This window comes from Mesoplodon bidens (genome assembly GCF_964165515.1).
Source record: "Mesoplodon bidens genome assembly, chromosome: 17".
Lineage (NCBI taxonomy): Eukaryota > Metazoa > Chordata > Mammalia > Artiodactyla > Ziphiidae > Mesoplodon > Mesoplodon bidens.
In genome coordinates this window covers 15,323,965-15,344,365 of record NC_138174.1, presented here as the reverse complement: position 1 = coordinate 15,344,365, position 20,401 = coordinate 15,323,965, and the positions used below count along the sequence as shown (strand labels likewise).

Below are 20,401 nucleotides of genomic sequence, written 5' to 3'. Positions count from 1 at the left end.
GATCCACAAAAACATCACTAAGAGCAATGTCAGTGAAATTACCAGCTATGTTTTCTTCTAGGAATTTTATGTTCTCACATCATACAATCAAGTCTTTAATCCTTTTTGAGTTAATTTTTGTGTATGGAGGGACATAGTGGTATAGTTTCATTCTTTTGCATGTGGCTGTCCAGTTTTCCCAACACCATATATTAAAGAGACGATCCTTTCTGTATGTTCTTTGCTCCTTTATCATAAATTAATTATCCATATATGTGTGGGTTTTTTTCCGGGCCCTCAATTCTGTTCCATTGATCTATGTGTTTGTTTTTGTGCCAGTACCCTACTGTTCTGATGACTTCAGCTTTGTACCAATAGTATAGTTTAAAATCAGGGAGCATGATAACTCCAGCTTTGTTCTTCTTTCTGAAGATTGGCTATTCAGGATCTTTTGTGGTTCCATACAAATTTTAGAACAAATTACAATTTTCTTAAAGCTTGTTAACCACCTAACTTCCTTCTCTGGTAGCTTTAAACAATGTGTATTTAGAGTAGAGGCTAATCAGAGTAGTCATCCCAACTTTTGTGGGCTATTTGCAAACCATCAGTGGGTTAGATATGACTTGGAATGTATGTACCTTTTTATTCCCTGAGTCTCCCCTGAAAGGTGCTAAGTGACGGACCAGTGAATAAAAGGGTGATACTCATTTTAGGCTAGTCCTAGGAAAAGGCTTATATTGGTGCCGTGTGGAATATGTAAGGTATGTGTCCATCTTTTTTAGGAAGTTGTACGGTTCCTGGATACCAAGCATCAAAACCACTACCGAGTCTACAATCTCTGCAGTATGTACATGACTCGATATTTTGCTACTCTAGGTAGAAAACAGGTCACTCACTGCATGTAAGAAGTTGATTTAGTTTTTACATTTCATTTAATCCTGGGTATTTGGTGGTGGTGGGAAGTGAGTTTTACAAAGTCTCCATCTTGTGCTGGCTCTGTTTGGTAGGAAAAGAAAGTGCAACAGCACACAGTGCCCTGTGAGGTAGGCAGGAGACTGGGGGCGGAGCCATTTTAGGAGAGTCAGGTCTAGTGGTAGTAGGTTTGGAAAATATTTGTTTTTTTCCTGCCAGCTTGTGTTTTGAAGGCAATTCAACAAATGCACACTCTAACCCACTAGGAATGAGGTGTGAGGAGACCAGGGTCCTGCATGGGAAAAACCCCCCAAACCCTTTAGCAAACAAATTATAGCCCAGCTGACCCTCTTCCTGTATATTAAGTGGACATTTTCAGGAGGCAAGTATTTTGGCTGGCCGCGTTGGCTTCTGCTCTGTGTAACCTTCTGATAATGCAGTGAGTAGCCTGCTAGAAAAGTACAAGTAAGGCCTATTAAACCCAAATAATTTGGGCTTATGTTACTCAAGATGGACAAAACACTACTCTACTTTTATTTTTGAGACCCTTACGTTTCTTTTAGAGCAGCAGGAGCCAGACAGAAAGCTCCTTTTAAAGGTAGAGGAGGAATTTCTAATAGAAAAGTATAACTTATTTACACCTTGACCATTTACTGTGTTTATTAGGGTTAGAGATATGACCCGTGCATCATTTGTTTCAGGTGAAAGAGCTTACGATGCTAAGTACTTCCATGATAGGGTCTGTCGATACATGATTGACGATCACAATGTCCCCTCTCTGAGGTAAGTTTGATGCCAAGCTGGCTGTCAGAAGAGGGCTAAATACACAGGGCTTGATTTTTTGGGAAGTCTTTTCATTCAACTAAAAATCTTTCACTTTGAATCAGTGAGATGGTGGCGTTCTCCAAGGACGTAAAAGAGTGGATGGCTCAAGATGAGGAAAACATCACAGTGATTCACTGTAAGGGGGGCAAAGGTAAAAAACGTTTTTCTTTTTCTTTCTCTTTTTCTAAAGCAATTTGAAAAATATATTAAAGTACACCCACATGATACGTTCTGCTATTAACCGGTATTAATCATTGTGAACGTTTTTTAATATTAGCGTCAAGACTAAAGGAAGGGAAGGAAAGAGGGAGGAAGGGGGGAGGAAAGGAAGAAAGAGTAAAGAAGAGAAGAAAGTAGGGATAGAAGAACTGAGGAAGGTTAAGTGTGTTTTCCCTTGTTTATTGACTCTTTGGGTTTCTTCATTTTTGATTTGCCAAAATACAAACACTGTTTAACTTTCGAAACCATCAGAGCACTTTTCATTTTATTTAAGGTTGTTCTTAAACTTTGTGAGGACCTTTTAAAGTTAAGAGTGTCAACAGCAATGCCATTTCAAAGACCCAAAATTAGGCTGCAATTTTTATAGTGTAATGATACATAGAAGTTGATTTTGGTGGGGGGAAAATGGGGGTGGTGGGAAAGCCAGTTGTCAATTCAACCAATTTAACTTGAGTCAGGTTTTCTCTCATTCAGATTTAGGCTTTTAATACTCATCTAGGCATATTTCACAATGTTTGACAAATAAGGAATGATGGTTTTGTTGGGCTGTGAAACAGTTTTTTATATTAAATTCCAGGAAAACACACTTTAAAACTGCCTTCTGTAATTGAGTAGAATAAAGTTTGAGTCTTATTTGAAAAGTCATTTCATGCTCATGAGTTAGTAGGCAAGTTCCATCTTTAGTTCCACAGGTCAAAATATTCTGTATGTATGGCCATTTACAATATTGTGCCTAAATGAAGAATACAGAGGTTGAACCACGTGGAACTGCCTTTCTTTGGACCATCTTTTACTTTAAAAAAAGGCCATTTAATATGGCTCAACCAAAATATTATAATCTAAGAGTTGGCTTTAGTTTTCTTTTAATCAGGTTAATTCCCTGCTTAAAGGAGGACCTTCATTTCAAATTTCATTTTTTTTTTCTGAGAGCAGACTTCCATTATTCTGTGTTCATGTGTGTTTCATTGCTTTTCCTTTAGGATTGTTTGGAAGGCTAGTGTTCAGTTGGTCTGTACCAGAGCTGCTCCTTTTTTCAAGTTTTCATTCATCTTGGTTTTGCTTCTTTTTGTTGGTTGATGTCTGCACATTACCAGTGATATCATGATAGCCCAAATATTTTGTTATTGATTTTATAGGACTTCTTTAAATAATCTGGGTGCTAATTTTTTGTTAGCAGTTTATATTGCAAATATCTTCTTCCACTGTGTTGTCTTTGAAATTTGATTATGATTTATTTTGTCATATAGAAGGTTTTAATTTTTAATGTAGTGAAGTTTATCAGTGTTCTGTGTGTGCGTGGTTCGTGCATTTTGGTCATGTTTAAGAAATCCACCCATACACTGAGGTGGTGAAGATATTCTCCTTATAAAATAGTAAAGTTTTGCTTTTTACATTTAGGTCTTTAATTGGAATTTGGGGAGGGAGATTTTTTTTCCATATGGATAGACAATTGTCCTAAAACCATCTATCACATGCTCATGTAGTCCCCATCAACTTGTAGTCCCTTCTCAGTCATATACCAAGTTTCCATATGCATTTGGGACTGTCTGTGTATTTTCTAAACCATACTATTGTAATTTTTATAGCTTTATAATATATCTTGATAAAGACAGAAATCTCTTGACTCTGTATATTTAATTTTAGAATTATCTGATCAAGTTCTACATGAAAATATATTTGGGATTTTTATTGGAACTGCATAGAATCTATAGATTAATTCAGAAGCATTGAGAACTTTGCAATATTGAGCTGTACATGAATAGTTTTCTATTTATTTGAATCATCTGATCTTTCAATAATATTTTATACTTCTCTTCAGGATGGTCTTGTATATCTTTTGTTAAATTCATCCCAAGACACATTGCTACTGCAAAAGGAAGCTTTTTTCTATTACATTTGGATTGGTTCCAATTTTTACTATTATAATGGCTGCTATGAAATACATTTTTCTTGTTGCACATGTGCCCACATTTCTGTTGAGTGTAGACCTTGGACTAAAATTGTTTTGTCTTAGGATAATGAATCTCAAACTTTCATAAATGATGTCATCTGTTTTCCAAAACAGTTGACAATTTACACTCCACTGGCATTGCATGAAAGTTCCAAGTATTCCACATCCTTAAGCAACACTTGGATTTCTCAGTCATTTTATTTTTAGCTGTTGGGTGGGTGTGTAGTTGTATCCCATTATGGGTTTCATTTGCATTTCTATGGTTACTAATAAGATTGAGAACGTTTTCATAGGTTTATTATGATATCCTTGGATATTCTTTTTTGTGAAGTATCTGTTTAATTTCCTTGTCTATTTTTCTCCTGGATTGTTTGTTTTTTTCCAATTGACTTGTAGGAATTCATTATATATTCTCCATTTCAACTCTGTGGTTTGTTATATGTATTAGACAGTATTCCAAGATACCTTTTCTGCTCTGTGATTTGCCATTTCTCTCTGAGTATCTTTTGGTTAACAGCACTTCTTTTCTAACATAGTCAGTGTACATTGTTCTTTCTCTTCTTAAGGTTAGTGTTCTGTGTCCTAATTAAGAAATCTTTCCCTGAGTTTAAAAAGACATAGTCCTATATTATCTTCTATAAGTTTTATTTCGTTTGGAATTGATTTATGTGTGTGGTGTGAGGAAGGGGTCAACTTTTATCATTTTCCATATGGCTGTCTAATTGTTTGAGCACACTGATTTCATTTCCTTGCCGTTCTGCAGGACATGGGTCTGTTTCTGAACTGTCTAATCTGTTCATTGCTTTGTCACCCATCTGTGTGCTACCAGCACAACTCTCTCACTTGTCTCAGCTTTTCTAAGAAGTCCTGACGTCCCTGAAAGGGAGTCCACTCAGCTTGTTCTTCACAGTTGTGTGTGTTGTTTAGGCCATCGACATTTCCGTGTACATTTTGGAATCAGCTAGTCAAGTGACACACACACACACACACACACACACACCACACACACACACACACACACGCACACCCACACCCACACCCACACCCACACCCACCCACCCTGATGGAACTTTGGAATTTCATTGAAGCTGCAGATAGAGGGGAATTGAAATCTTTATAATACTGAGTTTTCCAATCCATTAATGGAAATATCCACTCACGTAGTTAAGTCTTCTTCAATCTCTCTTTATAATGCCTTTTCATTTTCTGCATAGAAAGTTTGTATATGTGTGGTTAGATTTATTCCTAGATATTTGATATTTTGATATTTTAAGTATTATAAATTATATCCCTTGGAAATTTTTATGTCCTAGATGTTTGTTTTTTTTGATGCTCTAAATGCAGTTGATTTTACTAAACTTGCAATCAGCAAACAACTAAATTCTTTCATTAATTCTATTAACTTGTCTGTAAATTCTTTTGGATTTTATGGCACATGATGATATCATATGAAATAATGAGCTAAGTTCTTCCTTTTCAATCCTTTTTTTCCCTAGCACTGGCTAGAACCTTTGGTACAGTGTTGAATTATATGGGATGATCGCAGGAATCCTTGTTCTCCCGCTCTCAAAGGAAAAGCTTTCAGCATCTCATCAATTACTTTAGGGTGTGTGTTAGTGTTAGATATTCTCTATCAGATTAAGACATTCCTTTAATTTGCTAGGAGTTTTTATAATGAATGAATGTTGAATTTTATTGGAAGCTTTTTCTGTGTCTTTAAAATAATATGATTTCTTACCTTCATTCTATTAATCTGGTTGATTACATTGATTATAAAGTAGTAAACTAACCTTGAATTCCTGGAATAAACACAATTTTGTTGTGCTCTATTATTTTTTTAGTAAATTGCTGGATTCTGTTTGCTAATATTTTCTTAAGGGTTTTTGTATCTATGTCATGAGTAAGAGTGGCTACAGTTTTCAAATTTTGGCTTCATAAACCAAAATTAAGTTGTACTTACTCTTTTTTTTTTAAGTCTCTGGATGAGTTTGTATAAGTTGACATTTTTTTTTCCTTACATGTAAGGTAGAATTCAGTAGTAAAGCAACATTGGCCTCAGTGGGGGAATTGGCCTTAGTTTCTCTGTGGGGAAGTTTTTAAAGTATGGCTCAATTTCTTTATTAGATATGGGATTATTTATAATTTTATTTCTTCTGCACATTTTGGGTATTCTCCCAAGCATTTGTTCATTTTATCTAAATTTTCAAATGTCTTGGCATCAAATTGTCTTAAAATACCTTATTCTAATGTCTACAGTGGTGTTCCCTTTTTCATTCCTCACATTGCTGTTTTTGGTGCCCTCTCTCTTTTTTCTTTTGATTAGTCTCACCAGGAATTTACTACTTTTATTAGTCCTTTCAAAGTACCAAGTGTTTTGGCTTTACTGATCTTCCCTATTATTTGTTTTTTATTTCATCATTTCCTTTAGTGTTTCCTTTCTTCCCTTTATTTGGTTTAATTTGCTGTCTTTTTCCTAACTTCTTGAGATGCATGCTTAACCCAGATTTTCAGCCTTTCTCTTTTCTAGTGAGCGTTTAAGGCTATAAATTTCCCTCTAAGAATAGATTTAGCTTCATCACACAAGTTTTTATGTATATTCATTATTATTTAGTTCAGAATATTTTCTAATTTCCATTGTGCTTGTTTCTTAGACTCATGGGTTCTATAGAAATATACTGTCTTATTTTCAGACATGAGGATTTTGTAATTATCTTCTAGTTATTCATTTCTGGTTGTATTGCATTGTGGTCAGAGAACATATGCATTTTTTTTAGTTCTTTGAGACTTATTTAGACTTGCTTTATCGCCCAGAATTTGGTCAATTTTATCAAATGTTTTCTGTGCACTTGAAAATAAAGTGTATTATGCATTGTCCTGAACAGTGTTCTCTACGTGCCCATTAGGTTGTTTGTTAATTGTTTTATTCAAATCTTCTATATCCTTACTGATATTTTATTTTGGTTTGCTTGAATTCTTTGCAGCATAATTCCTTCTTCCCACCCCCGCCGTTTGCTTGGAAGCCATATACTCTTTTTATATTCCTTAGTAATTTCTCTAAAGGTTTCAACTGACATCCCTTATTTAGCTATCAGTTTTTGCTTTTTCGTAGTGTTGACCTTGTATCTTCCTGAACTCGTTCATTAGTTTTAGGGCTTAGCCTATAGGTTTACTTGGACTTTTCTAGTCTGCAAATAATGAGAGTTTGTTTCTTCTGTTTTTATCCCTATACATTTTTTCTTATCTTACAATACTGGCTAAGCCATGTAGTAAATAGAAGCAGTGAATAGTAGACATTTTGTTTAGTTCCCGGCTTTAAGAGGAATGTTATCATCATTTCATCATTAATATGATATACCTGGTAGGTATTTTGGTAGATTCCTTTCATCATAGTTAAAAACTTAAAACCTTTGTCCAATAGCAAAAGTTTAGTGAATGAATATATGTTTATGTTTTAAGTTAAAATACTGAAGACAGGTGTAAATCATTTTAATGATTCCTTGCATACCTGACTTGACTGGATGAGAGGGCATCTACTTTGTCTGTGGTTGTGCTTATCCATAGCCACTGGGACATGAATCTGCAAGTTTTTTTTCAAATGGGAATATATAAGGGCTGTAAAGACTCAGAGATGTCCTCCAGAATTGAAATGTTAACCATCCATGCTAGAGAGCTAGAGAGCTAGATTGTTAATGGTCAGTAGCCTCCTTTAGCAAGAAGCTTTTACTTATCTGAGCACAGGGTGGTACAAAGTCCTCTTTGGAAGTACTTGGCTTAGAATATTGTTTTTCAAACTATGGGTTGCAAAATAAATTGAGTGGTTCATTTTTTTAAAAGGATAGAATAGAAAATAGAGTGCATCTTAAGGTAAAAGGATAAGTTTGGAATTACATAAAATAAAGTTCAGCATATACTGGCTAAGACAAAAGCTACAGATCATTGTAGAAAGAATAGATGCAATATACTTTTTAACTCACATTTTGTATGGCAGGACAAAAATATAAATTGGAAAAAAACCATGAGACTTTGAGGATAAAATGACATGAAATCAAGGATTTGCTTTAACATGCTGGTGGGGGGGCTGGGGTGCGTGTAGGGGTGGGGGAAGAAGGATGAGGGAAGAAAAGGAAGAAACAAGTCTAACAATCAATCTGATAATTATCGAATCTGGGGAACAGGTATATGGGGGCTCATTATTCTGTTCTTTCTACTTTAAGATGTCTTGTAGCACACAACACTCTACCTAAAATGGAAGGAATGATAGGTATGGCAAATGCTCTGTGGTGTTTTGGGTTCTGTCCATGTTTGATCTTTTATAGTTTCTTTTATTTACATTAGTAGGAAAACAGGGTGTGTCATTACTCTTAACTGGTAGGTGTCTCTTTAGCTTTAGAGTCTGGAGCAGAGCTCGTTGCCTCTGCCTGTTACTGCAGTCTCCAGGGGTCATGACTCAGAACAACAGACACGTGCACATCCATGCACACAATTAGCACAGAACTCCAGGGAGAAGCTCAGAGCAAGCCGTGTAAGGGCTTTGTCTATCTCTGAATTGAAATATTTTGAGCCAGCACTTTCAGAGTGGAAGAAAATCAATCCAAAATGAACTCTAAACACTTGTGAGAGTAGTTTTATAGCAAGTACTGCCATGAGCAATGGTTCATGAACTAACTTCTTTTCTAGGAAGAACTGGAACTATGGTCTGTGCCTACCTTCTTGCCAGTGAAATATTTGCAACCGCAGAGGTATGAGAGATGCTCCTACCAATGCTGTCTTAGGCTGATTGAATCTGCTAGCTCTGAAACCTCATTGGTGGGATGGTAACACGATTCCTGAGTCATGGTACTTAATGGAGTTGTAATTGGAGAGGTGATGATTAGAAAGCCTGGTTTGGATACTTGCTCGTTTAACTGGCACTAGTTAGTAACTGACCTCAGGGCCCCTTTGGGACGGGATGCCTCCATTCCGTGAGGAGGTGAGGTCAGTGAGACACTCAACTTGGACACAAAATTTAAGGGAATGCCAAAAATCTCAGTAATTAAGTTAAATAATATTCCAGTGCAGCATTGAAAAAATCTAAGTTAATGCCAAAAAATCCATCATGGATACAATATGAATATTTTAAATAAAGACAGGACACAACAGAGTCCAGATTAATGTGAAATGAGTGAGGTCAAGTTGTGAAAGTGCAAGAAAACCCTCAGCAATACAGAAGCTTGACTTGCCTCCCCCAGACCCAGAACTGCTCTGACGTAATCCCACCAGCTCCAGGCCTTGCTCCTTTCTCACGAGAATAAGAAGAAGATGGGTTAGGGAAATTTTCTAAAGGACCTTAAACATCCTTGCAAGTGCTAGGTGGGTAAAAGGCATCGTTTTCCAACTCGGAACAAAGTCTCCCCTGGGTGTTATATGTTTGCACAGTCAACATCTGTGGGACCTGTGCCCTCTGGAAATTCCTGAGAAGACAGGATGGGCTGTTGCTATGTCTTAAAGCAGGGTTCCCACTCTTTTTCTGCCACGATCTCGCTGAAAAGTCACCTCTTAGAGGGCACGCTTTCAGCCACTCTGCTTCTCTCTCAGCCTGCAGCCCAGAGAAGAGAAGCTGGGGGTTCTGATCTGGGCCCAGCACCCTGATTCCACCGCCTTCTTTATTTCAAATTTGAGACACACAGGTTAGGAAAATGGATGCTCTAGGACAGTGTTTTTCACACTATGGATCAGTTTATCAGTGAGTTGTGAAATCAACTTATTGGGTTGTCACTCGCATTTTTTAAATAAAATGGAATCGATTAGGAAATATCAAAAGGTAAGTATTGTTTGTGAAACTTGTTTCAGTTCTGTGTGTGTGAGAGAGAGAGAGTGCGTGTGTATGTGTGTGTGTGTATCTCCCAGGTTTATGAATGTGGATTGTAGCTTTAAAAATAAAAAGTTTGAGGGACCTCTCTGGAGGTCCAGTGGTCAGGACTGCACGCTTTCACTGCCGAGGGTTGAGTCCCTGGTCAGGGAACTAAGATCCCGTAAGTTGTGTGGCGTGGCCAAAATCAGTAAATATATAAAGTTTGCAAGCGGTTGGTCTGGAGCCCTAGACAGAGCCAGAGGCCAGTGCTCAGGCCTTTGCTGTCTCTGACAGGCTGCATGCATCTCCATGGCAGGTCACTTGGTTTTCTTTCGGTCCTAATCTTCTCCATTTGTAAAATAGAAAGATAGGAAGAAGGACCAGATTATCTCCAAAGTCTTCCAGCTCTACAATTGCCCGTCTTTATGCATCTTTGAATGAGAGTAGGCCTTGATGTGGCTTTGTTAATTCTGTTATTTCGGGTATAGCCTCTGCCCAAAGACCGCTGACTTAAGGAAATCATGTGGCCTTAGAAACTTCAGAATGCCTTATACAGGAAAGGGACGTGCAGATGACCCATGCTTGGACTGTCCCCTTTTTTATAGGACAGCCTTCATTATTTTGGAGAACGACGAACGGGTATATCCATCAGCAGTAAACGTCAGGGAGTAGAAACTCCTTCTCAGGTAAGTGTTCTTTCTTTAAAAGGGGTCACTCAGGGTAATTAGGTTAAGATTGGCATCTGTTACCTGGTTTCATTTTAGACTCTCTTCCTTGGGTGATTCCTTAGGTCATCTTCCCCTTAGGTGATCTTCCCCTTGGGTGATCTTCCCCTTGGGTGGTCTTCCCCTTGGGTGATCTTCCCCTTGGGTGGTTTTCCCCTTGGGTGATCTTCCCCTTGGGTGGTCTTCCCCTTGGGTGGTCTTCCCCTTGGGTGCCCCGTGACAGGCCTTGATCCCTCCCACAGGCCAGGAGCCCTGCCTCAGGTGGTGCTTGGCTTTGCAAGCACTGAGTTCTCCCCAGAGCACCCTGCCTTCCATTTTATTTGGTTATTGTTTGCAGAGTTCAGGAGTTGATTCCCTTCCCCGGGTAGGAAGGTCCGATTCCTAAGGTTTCAGACCCCTGAAGATGATCTGAAGTCACTAGCCTTTTATTTCCATGTAAAGAGGAACTGAGTCTTTCACAAACCCCTATTAGGGCAGTTCAGCCCTTGTAGAACATGTGTGTGTGTGTGTGTGTGTGTGTGTGTGTGTGTGTGTGTGTGTGTGTGTGTGTGTGTGTGTGTGTGTGTGTGTGTGTGTGTGTGTGTGTGTGTGTGTGTGTGTGTGTGTGTGTGTGTGTGTGTGTGTGTGCGCGCACGCATGGGCGTGCACATGTGTAAGGGAGAGACAGACAGTGACAGAAAAAGACAGAGACAGAGTCGGTGGGAGGGGGGCTGCAGTTCAAAAGAGGAAAGGGAAAAGTAACATTTTTCAAAAACCTATTTTATACTAGACACTATTGTACTTGTACATATATTGTCTCATTTAATACTCAGACAACCCATGTGACTCATATGTTATTACCTTATTTTTTTTCCCTTTAAAAACATTTTATCATGGACTTTTTCATAAAAAGTCAAGACAGTCATACAATAAATCCCCTTCTATTCATCACACTGCTTCAGCAATCATTTCGTCATGTGGCCAACCATTCATTCCCTCCCCACTCTACACACACATACACATACACACACACACACACGCTTTATTTTCACACTAAACTTGGATTATTTTGAAGGAAATCCCAGACATCAGATCATCTTATCCCCTAAGCATTTTAATATGACATCTAACATAAAGACTCTAAAAAAAACCCCCTTAAAACCATTGACATATCTAACAATACTATACCTTAATAGTATCAAATGTCTAGTCCTCGTTTAAATTTCCATAACTATCTTAAAATCTTTTTAAAACTTAGTTTGTTTCAGTCAGGATCCAAACAAGGGCACACGTTTCATTTGGTTGCTATGTCTCCTTAAGTCTCTTTTAGTTGATAGGTTTCCCACCTCTCTTTTTTTTTCTTCCTTGTAAATTGTTTATTGCAGAAACCAGGCCATTTATCCTATAGAGTTTACAACATTCTAGACTTTGTTGAATCCTGCTAAGGGTTTTGCATTCATTATCTAATATAATATTCTGAATAACGCAATGAGTGGGCACCATTATGATTCCCATGTTATAGACTGGGAAATGGAGGTTCGGGGAAACTAACTGTTTGAACTAAGAACTCAAATGCAGATCTTTCAGACTCCAAAGCCCATTATTTCCCATCCTGTGCACAGCTTCTCATTTGGATTGCCTTTTGTATACGGCCCCTCAAACCCAAGTGAGAGATGGTTGGGAATTCTTAAGTAAATGTGGATGTGGCCATGAAGGAGAGTTTTCTTTGAGTGAAGTGTTGAAAGCTGATACCCTTGGCTTAGTTAGCAGAACACTGTAACCGCTGGCTCTAGACATTTCATTTGGGATCAAAGAACTCAGCCTTATCCATTCATACCTTTCTGCCAAACTCAAGCAACACAAGAAAGTAAAAAAGATAGCCATAGGCTATAAGTAATACATCAACTTATTGAAGCCCAGCTCGAATCATGCCATTTCACGCTCAAAATCCGTAATGGCTTCTGACTGCCAATGGCAACAAATATGTTTTAACCAGGCACTCCCAATCTAGATAGGATTTTTCCAACCGCTTCTCCCACTATGTGCATTCACACGCTCTAAGGCGTTTGGATTGTTTGCCGTTTCCCAGCCTGTTTATACTTTACACCCACGTGCTCACAAGGGCCCCTTGTCCTGGAGTCCCTTTGCCCTCCCAGCCTGAAGTAGTCTCCTGCTTTTTCAGGAGTTCTTATAGCCCTTTGTGTTCCTTTTAGGGACTAAGTTGCTTTACGTTATTTTCCAGCTATTCGAAGTTGTGTCTTCTCTACCCTTTTTGCACGCCCACGTCTTGCCCATCTTTCCACCCTGGCAGCCCGAAGTGCCTCATATAGTATCTCCTTTGTCTGTAGTGAGTGCTTACTAAGTATATGTTGGTTTTATTAACTTCTGCTACGTGCGCCTGTTGTTTGGGGCTGTAGGGGAAAGAAGCGTGAGAGCAAAAGCAGCTACAGGGCCACGGCAGGTTACAAGCCTTTAGTGGAAGGTCAAGAATCTGGTGGCAGGAGCCAAGGGGACGTTAGCTGTAGCTCCTTCAGGCACATCTTCCCTTCCCCATTTCCTCTGCAGTCACGTGCAGGGTCTCTAACTTACTCCAGGACTGGCACACCCTAGGCTGCAGCTGAGTCTCTTCTGATTCACTGGGCTAGCCGTGCAGGGGCCCGGCCTCAGGCTTGAGGGCTGTGTTGGCGAGGCCCCAGGACAGAGTTCCCTGCGTGTGCGGCAGTAATTCTCAGACACCATCCCCTCCTGACCCTGCAGCGTGGCCATTCAATGCACTACATACATTTCATCCACCCCTGAGTTAAGAGCTTGACTGGTCCTTTCCAATGCAGAGGATGGTGGTTAATTTATTAACACTTCCCAACGGGTGGGGAAGAGTCTATGAACTTTTCAGTCAGGTTGATTCTGTACCAGAACTCTTCTTAACTTCTAGAAGAAAGGAGAGCCCTTGTGAACAGCTTGCCATGGGAGACGGACTAGGCTAAGAGAATCCCCAGGCTTCCTTGCAAACATGGAATTGGGGGAATGGGAAGCGGAGAGATGCTCACTGGCTGGGACTAGAGAAGGATGTGAATGTGCTGCTGGCCCATGGAGCTCTCCCCCTGAGCTCTTATGTCTTCCCTTCTCTCATGCCGAGGAGGCTACTGCTCCCCAAAGCACAAAGCTTCCTTTACCTCAGCCACAATGAAGCTTCTACCCCAGACCGACCTCTCCCACATTTGCAGTTAATGGCATCTTGCTGTCATGTTCTAGCTGTTTTGTTGGTTCTGCTTAGTTGCTCTCTCAGTCCCAGCAGCCTCTAAGCCACACCTGGCTCCTTTCTTGTTCCTTGCCTGTTGCTCTTCATTCAGTATTTGTTTTCTAAGGTAGATATTTAGTCATGAGGCAACAAATGCCTAGTTACATAATGGCACCCAATCAATGTTTCCTTCATCAATTATTTTCCTTAAACAAATCAGGACTTTTTACCTTCACTTAAATCGAGACTTCTTTTGTATTGCAGAACAGATTTGTTGGATATTTTGCAATGGTGAAAAATACCTACAAGTTGACTCTTCCTCCAGTGAAGAAACTCACGATGAAAACAATCATTATTTATTCAATTCGTGGTAAGTGCTTTATGTATAATTGGAGAATTGGCAGGAGGGCCAGTGTTCTTGCTATTCGGGAGGGTTTTCTCATGGTTATGTGCAGAGACAACCCCAACGCATAGCTGTCTTTTTGTGTAGCCTCAGGTATAAACCCCACCCCCTGGAATTGCCCATCAGCCCAGCGCTGCTGTGGCCACGTTACCACTGCTTAGGTGTCCTCTCCTTTCCTTTCCCATCACCAATCTGGGGGGCTCCATCCCCCCTTCCCTTTCTCCTGTTCTCATTGCTGCTCTGGCCTCAGCCCAGGGTGTCCTTTTCAGAGTAGAACCTCCGAGATTAAAGGGAGGGAAGGTCCCATGAGACCCGGAGACCACTTCTTTCTCATTCCCATCTCTGGTTCAGGGTTTGTCTTGGGAGATGCATCCCCGTATCATTTTCTCTCCTACTCCTCTCAGAAACCCTTTTTTTTTCTCTTATCTCCTGATCTCTCCCTTTCCCTGCCCTCTTCCCCCATAGCCCCCTCTCCCCCAGCAACCCCATCAGGATGTCTTAAATACCCGAACAGCAAATGAATTTTGTTGCCACAAATTCTTTTTGCAAATAACTGCTGAGAACCGCTTTGGGCCAGGCCCCCTGCTCGTGTTTCCTTGCCCTTCAGGAGCCTCTGCGTGTAAGCAGAGGAGAGGAAGGTACACAGATGAAGAGCTGACCACAGTGTTGGACAGCTTCCTAGGAGAACAGCACTTAGGTCTTCCCTACCTGAACCTACAGGAACACAAAAAAGGGTTGGGAGAAACCTGGCCTCTGGGGGGGGGCTCTCTCAGCCCCCTACCTGTTACCAGTTCTTACCTAGAGTAAAAGTCCTATAAACTTCAAAAGAGCTGACGATGCCTGCTTCGGGAGTGTAAGGAGAAAGAGGGGACCTGCCGTCGCCCCGAGAGGCAGAGATATTGGTCAGATCGTCCACCTCTGGGACTTGAAAGAAAAGGAAGGGAGAGGGATGGGCCTCAAGGCCATGTCTTTATTTCTCTGTCACCCGCCTAGCTTCCCTGTACAGCTCACCCTCAGGGAGGTGGAAACAGGGACCCCTCAGTGTGGAGGGGATGGGGCCTCACTCAGTGCCAGAGGCGCAGCAGGAGGTGATGCTTCTGATTCCCTAAAGCAACAGCCAGCTTGTGGAGCGCGAGGCGCGGTGCTGAGTGCCGGGCCTCTCCTGGGCCTGGCTGCGGGGCGAGGGCACTGGCGTCCACCCAGACAGCCTATTGCTTTTAGCCCTCTGAGGAGTCCCACAAAATAAGATCTAGACACGTATTTTTTAACGTTTCGTCCAATTATTCAGAAATAAGAGAACCCTTTAGAATATATGTAAAAACTGCATAGTCAAAAAAAAGTACAATTGTGAGTTAAAATAGAAAATGCTTTTTTTCAAATTATTTACATATTTCTCCCTTCTTCTCCAAATGCCCGCATCGCCGCCACTTCTTGGCAGGGGTGAGGAATTGTGAGAGTTACCACGAGCAGATTGCATGGGTTTCTGGCTTCTGGAAACAAACTTCAGCCCAGCAGCGTGGTTTCTGTGGGAAATTTTGGTCTAGATTTCCAGACAAGCGTCGTGCAGGCAGACCCTGGAAACACAGCCTGTTCCAGCAGGAGGCTGCCTGTGTGTATAAAGGAGCAACTGTGCGAAGGCTTTGTGGGCTGCAGAGTGCTCTAGGAGGTCCGTTCTGACTGTGACGTGTGTGTGTCACGTATGAGGGACAGGGTTGGAGTGGAGCCTCGCTCAGAACACCATCTGCCTTCGGACGTCCCCAGGGTAGAGCCAGGCTTGTCCGGCAGCTGGTGGGTGGGAAGGGGCAGCAGTGCCTGGCTCCCCACCGTTTCCTGCAGAAAGTGCAGTGTGAGAGGCCACCCAGGTGGCTGGTGGAGCAGCGTCCTCCTCTAGGTAATTGAAACTCAGCTCTAAAACCAAGTTGGTGGCGTGAGAGCCTGTTTTGTACCTGAGTGTATCCTCTCCCTCAGGGTCCTCTTGGTTAACAGTGGGAATCCAGGCATCCCTCGTTTTATTGCTCTTTGCTTTATTGCGCTTCGCAGACGTTGCACTTGTTCAAAAAAATGAAAGGTTTGTGACAATTCTGAGTTGTCAGATGATGGTGAGCAGTTTTTTTTTTTTTCTTTTTTGTTTAGCAATGTGGCAATCAAGTTTTTTTTATTTAATGGTTTGTGTTAGAATTTTACGTATTTATTTATTGGCTGCATTGGGTCTTTGTGGCTGCTCGCAGGCCTTCTCTAGTTGCTACTCTTCGTCGCGGTGCACGGGTTACTCGTTGCGGTGGCTTCTCTTGTTGCGGAGCACGGGCTCTAGGTGCGCAGGCTCAGTAGTTGTGGCTCATGGGCTTAGTTGCTCTGCGGCACGTGGGATCTTCCTGGGCCAGGGTCGAACCCGTGTCCCCTGCATTGGCAGGCGGATTCTTAACCACTGCGCCACCAGGGAAGTCCCGATCAAGTATTTTTTCATGAAGTTATGTACATTTTTTTAGACATAATGCCATTGCACACTAAATAGACTGCAGTATAGTGTAAACATAACTTTTTGTATGCACTGGGAAAGCAAAAAAGTTCGTGTGACTCGCTTTGTTGCGATATTCGCTGTATTGCAGTGGTCTGGAACCGAACACACAGTATCTCCGAGGTAACCCTATAACAGTATCTATACAAACCTCTGTGAGTATTAAACTATTCCAAACAGACAAAAAGGCATTTAGTCTGATGGAGTTTTGATGCATTTCTCTAACGTGAACAATGAAAATAGGAATAGTTTCTCAAACTTCTAAGCTTAAAAATGGTTTTAGTAAGTTCTAGCATTTCATATATTGTCCCAGTCTGATATCGTATCCGAAGACTGTGACTTCTGTCTTCATTTTTGAATTTTACTTCACCTCTGTGGAGATACTGTTTAGTTAAAACTGTAAAGTACAGATCTAGAGAACAGAGGAACTAACACAAATTTATAAGTACTGTAGGTGAAAACTGGTGGAGAATTTTATGGGTTTGGTTTCCTCATCTCAGGCTAACATAAAATAGAGGATTTTAAAAGTCTAATTTGAGATCCTCATAAAGGCTTCCAGAGAGAAAGTTGTGCCCTTTGCAGCTGTTCTTACGGTGTGGGCCTCGGCTGGCAGAGCCCACTTAAGAAGGCCTGCCTGGTACGCCAAAATTCTTGCTGCACCCATGTAAATAAGCAGGCCAAAGCCAATGACAGCAGCCTTCTTTTGGAATAAGAATTATCCCCTTTGAGGGAGATCAAGGTGGTGGAGTAGGAGGACGCTGAGCTTACCTCCCCCCATGAACACATCAAAAATACAACTACCTGTGGAGCTACCTGGAGGCTGGCAGAAAGGCCCTTCTACGGCCAAAGCTGTAAAGAAAAATCCGCATGGAGTCTGGTAGGAAGGGAGGAGAAGTGATCTGGTCGACACCTGCACCCTTGGTGGGGGACCCAGACGTGGAGGGGGGTGTCATGGGCTTGGGGAGCCTCCCTGGGGAGCAAGGGGTTTGAGCCACACATTTGGCACTCCAGCCCTGGGGTCTGACACCAGGAGGATGAGTCCCCTTAGCTGCTTTGAAAGCCAGTGGGGCTCAGCGGAGGCTGTAAAACACTGAGCCCTCACTCAGAGAGTGAGTGGTTGCTTATACCCCCATCCTGGCAGACGCAGCAGCCTGAAAACTCTGACCAGGGAGAAAGCAGCCTTGGCCAGTGCTCGGTCACTGCCCACATTTAGGAGTGAAACTACTCCAGGCCAGGGACTGACACCGCCAGCGGGAAAGAAACCAGCTCAGCAGTGAGGCACCAACCCCTCCGGCCCTGACCCAGCCTCTAACCAAGGGTGCTCAGTGGGGAAAATGTAAAACCAGCACAGAAGTGCAGCCCCAAACCCTTGAGCCCCTGCTGCATCCCAAACCAAGGTGGAGACGGCCGTGTGTCACACACAGGGTCGCACCTGGCTCCGGCTCTAGCCCCTCCCTCTCCAGCCCCGCTTCCCACCAAGGTGGTGGCTGCCACCGCACCCCAGAGGCAGATGGGACCTGTGCTCACTTCTCCCACCAAAGCCCTGAGCATACGCAGACTACATAGTCCTGCACAAGGGCACGCCTTCAAGACTGGGATAGGTAACTGATTCACTTAATTTCATAGAGACAGAGAAAGGTAAACAAAATGAGAAGACAAAGGAGTATGTTTCAAATGAAAGAACAGCAACAACAAAAAACCCCTAAAGAATAATCTTCCTTTGAGATGATGATCACAACAGACTGTCAGGAAAAAGTGTGATAGACTCTGAAATGGGCAGTGTCTTCTCTAGGCCTACCTCCAGGGTTACCTTCACCTCTCATGGTCTTTAAGCTATTTTACAACTCTAAGTGGTAGAAAACTGATAATAATGCAAATAATTTTTGTGCATAAAAATGCACATTAGTTAGTTGTGTCTAGCGGAATGCAACTGATTATTGACCTGTTTTGTATTTATTTGTAAATTCATCATTCCTTATCTGCCCATAAATGTGCAGTACTTTGAAACAGCTGTAGCATTTGACTTGTTCCTTAGTAATAAGTTAAAATGTTTGACTTGTTAAAAAATGCATGTACAGGACAGTGCTATGGCATGCAACAATTTCTATAAAACAAAAGGAGAATATATTTGTTCGTGTGTATATACATATATAAAACCTCTGGTAGAATATATATTCATATTTGATTATATATGCATAAAAAACTAGAAACTAGTAATAGGGGTTATCTGTTTGGGGCTGGAGAACTAAACAGGTGGGAGATAGGGAAAATGGAGACTTTTCACTTCATGCCTTTTATACCTTTTATTTGTAAATCGTGCAAATATACTTAAATTATTTAAAAAGTTTTAAATTGTGTGGGAATTAGTTTAAGCTCATAAAGCAATGCCCTCTTCCTGTCACGTGAGAAGTGTCTGACTTCGTCTAGCTCTACGTTTTCACTGACTTCTGGTTGACATCCGTCGAAGTGCTGCAGGTGGGTGGGACAGAGGGAACTGAGGCAGAGAAAGCCTGATTCCTCAGGACACGTTGTGTCAGTGAGAACAAGGTTAAATGAGCACAGAACAAACTGAATGTAACAGTTAAGAGTGATGGATACATGACTTTATGAGAATATTTGTTTTAGTTCTGTACCTCTAGTTCTGTGCATATTTAAGTGAAATATGCAGGGTGGAAGGGAAAGCCGCAAAAATTATTTGGAGGCTTGAGAAACCAGCCCTTTCATGAAATGCTGAAGTAAGTGGGTCAATTAAATTGAAAAAAGAAAGGGGAAGAAACTGTTTGTCTATAAATATATGCTGAACATAGCAGGAACATTGGGATACAGCTATCCTATATTTTCCATAAACTGGATTTAAACTAGCGCAAGAGGAATTTAGACTATTTATTATTGAGAAACATCACAATTAGAAGTCTAAAGAAAGCAACACATCAACAAGAAAGGTTGCACGTCCCCTTCCCTAATTTTTTTTTTTTCTATGAAGGTGAAGTGATGGGATTCTAAATCTTAGAAGCTGAACAATGTCTTTTTTTTTTTTTTTCTCCAGCCTTATAAATTCTGCTTTAGGGGACAGAACTGAACTTGAAGCCTTGTCTTTCAAAGACAAAATCCATGCAAGAGCCCAAATGATTCAATATTGACACACTGTTAGCTGGGATAATTTTTTCCCTTTTTTTTTTTTTTTTTTTTTTTTTTACATTTTTGATTTCCTTTCCTCTTCAAGGGTGCCCGTGTGCATTGAAAACTGGCTAAGAATTACCAGGGATTTTTTCTCTTTTTAATCCATATTGTTAATTGGTGAGACATTTTGATCTTTGCTCTAACCAGCCTAACTTTTTAATTTCATTCAGGTGTTGGAGAAGGCAATGGAAATGATCTAAAAGTACAAATAATAATGCAAGGAAAGCCTGTCTTCTTCTGTTCTGCTTCCAAAAACTGTAGGGTAAGAGAAAGCATGGAAACGGAAAATTCTAGTGTTTGTTTTAAATCTCAGTGTCAAATCAGCATGTGGCCCTCCCCAAACCATCCCTCAGCACAGGGAGAGGCTGTGTTGCTTTCTGGTTACCATCCAACTTGGTGTCCCTGGGTTTGGATTTGAGTCAAGAGTTAAATTTATTGTTCAAAATAGTGTTCAGGGGAAATAGTTTTCCAGAATATATTTTCAGTTCAGAGTGGTGCTTTGCCTTTCACTTTTCCACAAATGCCAAGCCTGTTCCCAGGAATCTATCAGAGTTTTAAATTCATGGATCTGTCACTTTTAGCCATATTCTCTTCTTCTTGGTCATTTTTATTATATGGCACTGATTCTGAAATTCTAATGTGCAT

At 41.0% G+C, this 20,401-nt stretch overlaps 1 protein-coding gene across 1 annotated transcript in view; it reads left to right on the top strand.

Moving 5' to 3' along the window:
• LOC308605019 (phosphatidylinositol 3,4,5-trisphosphate 3-phosphatase TPTE2-like) overlaps positions 1-20,401 on the top strand; it is a gene marked incomplete at its 5' end in the record, with an annotated part of 71,075 nt that overhangs the window by 38,244 nt on the left and 12,430 nt on the right. Inside the window, 7 exons of the mRNA XM_081214688.1 lie at positions 762-822; positions 1,593-1,674; positions 1,779-1,867; positions 8,564-8,625; positions 10,322-10,402; positions 13,923-14,028; positions 19,927-20,166. Of these exons, the coding sequence (XP_081070814.1) occupies positions 762-822; positions 1,593-1,674; positions 1,779-1,867; positions 8,564-8,625; positions 10,322-10,402; positions 13,923-14,028; positions 19,927-20,166 (721 nt within the window). The remainder of the gene's footprint in view (positions 1-761; positions 823-1,592; positions 1,675-1,778; positions 1,868-8,563; positions 8,626-10,321; positions 10,403-13,922; positions 14,029-19,926; positions 20,167-20,401) is intronic.